General features: G+C 49.7%; 1 protein-coding gene across 1 annotated transcript; it reads right to left on the reverse strand.

The window, feature by feature from the left end:
* Window positions 1–4,715: 4,715 nt before the first annotated feature.
* On the reverse strand, window positions 4,716–6,346 carry Cavin3 (caveolae associated protein 3). Its single transcript, XM_032893173.1, has 2 exons — window positions 5,892–6,346; window positions 4,716–5,340 (listed from the first exon to the last, which is right to left on the reverse strand). The coding sequence occupies exons 1-2, from the start codon at window positions 6,273–6,275 to the stop codon at window positions 4,933–4,935; spliced, it is 792 nt and encodes a 263-aa protein (XP_032749064.1). The 5' UTR covers window positions 6,276–6,346; the 3' UTR covers window positions 4,716–4,932.
* Window positions 6,347–6,548: the final 202 nt, after the last annotated feature.

The following is a 6,548-nucleotide window of genomic DNA, read 5'->3' on the forward strand; positions in this document are numbered from 1 at the left end:
CAGTTTGCTTACTAACACTGTGACCAAAAGCCACCAAAGGAAGAAAGGGTTTGTTATGATGCTGAAGAAGACACCACACACACACACACACACACACACACACACACACACACACACACGGCACAAACCACACCCAAACAACCTGTTTTCATGGAGAAATCCTCTATCAATTGAGGAAGAAAAGTTGAAGTGGCTGCTTTCTAACTCAGGCAGAAAAACTGCCGCAAATGACCTTGCAGGCGTAATCTTTAAGAAGAGGAAAGGTCTGCGTTAGAATGGGCTGGGAGTCTACGGTGTATTTTAATTGGTCATGTTAATTAGGTGAGCCAAAGGGGACTTTGGATGGCTGGACTCCAATACTTTGACAGCTGGATCTTGGTGGTCAGTCTCAGGAGGAGGAAGTGACCAAATAAGGGAATAGACCTTGGTGGCCAGCTTTAGGGATGTCATCTGACAGCTTTTAGCAAGGCAGAGGTGATGGAAGCGAAGGGCAAGGTCTGCCAGAGCCATGCTCGCCAGGAACAGGCCAGCTAGAGCACCTTCAATTACAGCTTGCAGTTCACCATATTAAACAACCCAGGAATAATTACCCAGAGGTGACATTGCCCACGCTGAGATAGGTCCTCCCACAACAATCATTGAAAGTGACCCCAACTGACCTGCCTGTAGGACAATCTCAATTGAGGTTCTCTATTTCCAGACGATTCTACCTGGGTCAGGTTGACAGAAAACTAACTATAATTGTCAGTTACTACACTGTCTGAAAATAGAGTTGATGGGGAAGATAGTGAGCTCCTGGACCCTGGGCTTTTTCAAACACAGACCAGCTAAAAATAGACAAGATTGAGCAAGACACTTTAGTGAACTCAATGGCTTTGAGGGGTCTTCCAGACTGCGGTTATGAGTCCTCTACTTGCAACTAAGAAAAGCCCAAAGGATTTCCTGTATTTACCCAGAGAAGAAATTCCCTTACTGTGAGTGTGTGTATTCTTTGTTGCTGTAGAAGAAATATCACATCAGAAAACAGGCTTGATAACCTTACTTATTATCATTACACGATCTAAGATCTGTCTGACTTCTCTTGTAGGCTCTGTGGCAAGATGAAAAATGTTCTCTCTGGCCGGGTTGCTGCACTTGGCAGGTTTCTTAAGGAAACTAATGAATCTAGCACTAATCAATCTTTCTTGAGCTTGCTTATTTCATATCAGCTGAAGCATGCTGGATCAACAAATGTATCTCCTTTTCTGGCCTAAGGAGCTAAGAATCGACCTCTGAAACTTAGTGACCCATCGGTTTATGTGCACCTGCTTAAAGCAGCTGTGTCTGTCTGTGACGCTCGTGAGACAGCTGCAGCTCTGTCTGTGCCTCCCTGCCTTTGAATTTATAATCTTATTAGCAATTACTATAGCTGTGACAATTGAGAACATAATGTTACCAAGTGGCCTATTAAGAAACAGGGCTAATTTTGTCTTCACTTGATTCAATTATTTGCTACTGTAGGCCAATTAGGAAGGAATAAAGACTAACATTCTACCTTCTCTTGGAAGTTCGCCCAGTCTTTGGGTTTCTAGAAATTTCTAGAAGTTAAGAACCCAGATTTTTTATGAACAAGATATTCCTCTGAGACATTTCATTTATTTTGGGTTGAAAGAGAGAAATCAGGTGGATTCCTGGGGATTTTGATGAGATTTATTTTTCCTGTCCCTTTGAGGTGGCAGATTCTTGAAAGCAATAGCAGAAACCCCGGGGTGGTATAAATACTAAGGTTTGGGAGCCTGCAGGAGGAGCCTCCAGTTTCTCCATTTGAAAGGACCCCTGTGCCCCAGACCAACAAAGTCAGGTCCATCAACTGCCCCCTTTCTGAAAAATCAAACCAAGCTGACAGAGAACTATGGGATGTTGGAGCACCAGCTTAGACACTGGTATCCCAAGAGTGACACCATGTGGGCAAAAGGAGCACCAGCAGCACCAAAGCAATGAGCAGAACAATCTCCAGCGCAAAGTTGTCACAGTCTGGCAGAATGGGTGAGGTTAATAACCACAACCAGGACCAGGCCACTAGAGTGTTGAGGGCTGAGCAAGTAGTGCTTTGGGAACAAGGAGCAAACATGTCTGGCCCCGAAACAGGTGTGCCTTGCTGAGTTTCCCCGGAGATGAGATTCACAGCACGTAGGACAACACAGTTTCAGTAGAATGAGAGAGCGCCTGGAGCTGGACCCTCAGCCCAAATGCTTGTGTTTTCATGCAGCTTACATACATAGCTTGAAGGGAATTTCTGTATAAAGCATTCAGTGCAACGGCACCCCCAAAGTGACCTGTTACATGGGGCGAGGTGTGATCTCCCACTTGTGACGTCATTTCAGTACTCAGAGTGTTGAACCAGAGACATTCAACCTATAGTGGCATGAGAACACCCAGCAAGAGACAGAAGGAACCGACTCACAGGAGGTCTTCGGGTAGAGTGAGAAGTTTAGCTTTACTGTGAAGGTGATGAGAGACCATGAGGGGGTGAATGGGGAGACTGGCATGATCAGACAGGCGGCCTAACCCTGGTCATGTGAAAGAGTGCCTCAAAGGGCTACAGATAAGAACGTTAAAAGGGAGCCGCACCATGAAGGTTAGGTCCGTGATAATCGCTTCCTTGTGGGAGGGGTGACAGAATCGATTATCCAACCAGAAAGCTTAACTTTAATTCCAAACCATACTCATCAGGCCCTGCCACAAAGTAGGCACTCAATAAATGGCTGTTGGTCCTGAATGGAACTTATTCAAAAGCTATAAAATAATATAGGAGCTGGAGAGTTGGTTCAGCAGTTAACGCCATTTGTAGCTCTTGCAGAGGACCTGGGGTCAGTTCACAGCACCCAGATGGTGGCTCACAACCATCCGTAACTCCAGTTCTGGGGGATCCAGTGCCCTCTTCTGTCTTCTGTGGGCATTAAGCACACATGTGGTATGCATACATACGTGCGACAAAAAACATAACATAAACCTAAAAGGAATGTTTTACATTAGAAAATAGAGGGCCAAGGATGGCCCAGTGGGTAGGAGTATGTGTGTGTGCAAAACCTGGTGATCTGAGTTCAATTCCCACAGCAGAAGAGAACAACCAGGAAAAGTCCTCTAACCTCCGCACATGTGCAGTGACACATATATTTGCTTTCTTTTTCTTTCTCTCTTCCTCTCTTTCTTTCTTTCTTTTTCTTTTTCTTTTTTTTTTTTGATATGATAGAAACAAATTCCAGAGTCACTTCTGTCCCACAGATGACAAAAGAGAGCAGGCTGTCCCCCAATCACTTGCACATCACCTGTGTGTGCCATCTGGTCCAGAAGCACCCACTGTTGTCTCAGCCAGTCCTCAGATGTGGTCACGGCACCCACAGCAGCCCCACCTGTGTAAGCCAGCTGCAATCTGCACGCCCCTAGAAAGAGACCTGAGCGAACCGCTGTACTTCTGCCCTACCTGGCCAAGCAGTGAGAGGCTTGGGCTACTTCAAGCAGCTGGGCTTGCACGCAGACCATTTTCCTTCAAAGGTAGTAGCTAATCCCCCTGCTCTGTGGTGCCCATTGGTATTTATGACCCGGCTTGTGCTGTATGTGGGAGTACCCACAAAATGGTGGTGAACATTTGAACATTACAGAATATTTGAAAGTCCACGAGACTGGCATGATGTATACCCTCAACAAGGAATTAGCACTGTAGTTCCTCTATTACACATCAAGTGTGAAATTGACTCTGCATGCTGTGCTATGCTATTGAGATGATGTGTTTTTAAATTCTTAAAATGGGGGGGGCTGGTGAGATGGCTTTTTGGCCTGAAGTAAAGGCAGATGTGGTAGCAGGTCTATCTGGCTGAAATTGCTTACCTCGTAGCAGTCAGGAGACAGAGGCAATAAAGCACCCATCTGTCTACCCAGTGATCTGCTTTCTCCAACTAAGACGAACCTCCTTCCTTTCCCTGTCTCACAATAAAGCTTACATACCATGGATCCATTAAGGGCATAGTCCATTCAGAAGCCATCCTACCACAAAAAAAAAAAAAAAAGCTAGCAAGCTCCCAGCAATGAGCCTTCAGGGAAACGTTCAGATTCAAACCCTATCAAAATTTTAAAAAGCATGTAGATTATAGGTCCTATTTTTTTTTATTTTATGCATCGACATGAAGACACTTATGGAATTGGTTCCTGCCCTCCCCCACCCCCTTCTTTGTCTTTGTGAGAGATGCTCAATTCTAGGTGGCCTATACTCTCCCAACCTATCGGATCACTCCTTTGCTTTTGAAAACAATGAGTGCTGTGTGTGTGTTGCTTCGTTTTGTTGGCAGGACGTAAGTAGAGCATGGGCTATTTTTGGATGGCTTTTTAACTACACCCCAGCCCAATGGTGTGAGTTGTACGTGAGTGTCAGACACCAGAAGTAGGAAGGGCGCATTAGTTGACATTAACTTGGGCGTTTCCATCAAAGAACCACAGTTCTCCCCACACCCACCCCACCCCACCCCCAGGCCGGCCGAAAGTTGTATTGCCGTGTACCCACGAGAAATGTGTTTGAGCAGTGAGTGGCCAATATTTCTCCGTGCCAATGGAGGAGAACCCAGGATTCAGTGGAAAGTGAGAATGCTTGCTATTCAGCCCACCCTAGGTTCCATCAACTCACCCTCCTACTGCCTTCCCCAACCCACGCTCACTCTCGCCCTTTCACATTGAGTCTGGGATAGAGAAAAATGCTTTTATTGGTGGTGAACCTAAACAAGGCCGAATGTTCCTCTTTCAGAGGACACAGGGTACCAGACTGGAAAACCAGGAAGGAAGGATTGGAGCCGGGCAGTGGATGCAGGATTCTCTCCTTATTTGGATGTAAGTGCTGCACTCGATTAGTATTTATTTTTGGGACAAGGCATAAGGGCTGAATGGGGCAGGCAGCCCCAGGGATCAGGCTGCGCTCTCTATTTGAAGCACAGGTCTCTCAGGATCTTCCTTGGTAGGCTGAGGAGGTTCTGGCTCCAGGGCAGACGGGAGCACAGACTCCACTGCAGGCTGAGCTGCAGGCTGGCCTTCTGCCGGGCCTTCCGAGTTCCGGACAGGCCCTAGGCGTGGCGGCTTGACTGGCGTGGGCTGTGCTGCTTCAGAGCCTTTACGACTGGAAAAAGCCCTTTTCAGGCTTTGAACCTTCTGTAAGCCAGTGCGTCGCAGCCGCTGAGCCCGGGACTCCACGGGTTCCTCATCAGAACTCTCTCCAACTTCATCCTCTGGCTGCTCTGGGCCTTGCACCAACTGGTCCTCCGGGCCCAAGAGCTCTGGTGCTTTCTGGAAGGCGCGGGCTGGAATTTCAGTCTCCTCCTAAATGTGATGACACAGCTTTGGATTCTTTGACTTGGCCCTGGCACTTAGCCAGATCCAGCCTGAAACTCTCTTCCCCGCGGTTATACTAAGGGAAGCTACTCCACCCTTTGCATCTGCACCAGGAATTGGGGCCAAAGAGAAGAATGAGAAGGGGCGGAGCGGCAAAGGAGCAGAGGGATGAGCAGAGAGAGAGGGAGGGTGAACTGTGCAAGTTTGCAAAGTGGATGAAACCCTATAAAGTGAAACAAGGTAACAGTTGTAAGGGCGCTGGAGGAGGCAGAATTACACCCTAATGGTTATTTTCATGGGGTTGGGACTGACCAAATCTGCAGAGTGGCCTGAGTTAAAGCGGGGAGGGCTAGGATTGACCAGGCTGGGAGTGAAAGGGATAAGGCTGCGATGTGGGAAGTGGGTGCGGCTCTGAGAGTCTTCTACAACTGAGAGCAGCACCTAGGGTCAGGAATGTGGAGACCGTGGACCGGTGGATGGAAGGAGCCCCACCTCGGTGAAAACCTAGAGGGTTGGGGGTGTTGCCTGAGGTCACTGACCTTGAAGAGCAGGACGTGCAGCTTCCCGCGCGCCACCAGCAACCCGTGGTTGGCCTCCAGTCGCTGCACCTGAGCGGCGCGGTGCACGGCCCGCTCCTGGGCTGCGTCGGCGTGCGAGCCCACGCGCTCCGCCTTGGCCAGCAGTTGCGCCAGTGTGTTGCTGGTGGTGTCGTGGCTGCGACTCAGCGCGCCCAGGCCACTCTGGATGCGGCGCACCGAGCCCGCCAGGCCGCCCTGCCTCTCAGCCAGGCCCCCCTGCCTCTCCCGCAGCGCCTCTAGCATGGTGGCCAGCTTCTCCAGCAAAGTCACCACGGTGACGGCGTGCACCGGACCCCCAGCCGGCGCCCCGGGCACAGGCCCGGGCTCCAGTGCGCTCTCCCCCATGATCTCTGACCGCCCGGCCTGCTCTCCCTAAGACCGAAGGCTGAGATCTGGGCTGGGCTGCCTTTCCCCGCCTCCTCCCCCAGTTCAGGCCGTGACTCAGCCGGGCGGGAGTTGGCACCTTCCATGGTGGGAAAAGGAGGAGGCCGAGCAAGGGGGCGGAATGTCCAAAGGGGGCTCTTTCGAAGGCTCCGCCCCGGGATCTGCAGGGCAGACAGTCTGTCCCAAAGGCCCCTCTTTTCTGAGTTTGTGCTCCTCTTTCGCCTAGTTTCCTGT

Source organism: Rattus rattus, chromosome 2, assembly GCF_011064425.1.
Source record: "Rattus rattus isolate New Zealand chromosome 2, Rrattus_CSIRO_v1, whole genome shotgun sequence".
Classification (NCBI taxonomy): Eukaryota; Metazoa; Chordata; class Mammalia; order Rodentia; family Muridae; genus Rattus; species Rattus rattus.

Excerpts from the sequence above, each read along its gene's own strand:
- Cavin3 (XM_032893173.1), bottom strand. The coding sequence starts at position 6,275 with ATGGGGGAGAGCGCACTGGAGCCCGGGCCTGTGCCCGGGGCGCCGGCT. Across the intron at positions 5,341-5,891 it reads TGCACGTCCTGCTCTTCAAG|GAGGAGACTGAAATTCCAGC; the intron begins GTCAGTGACCTC and ends CATCACATTTAG.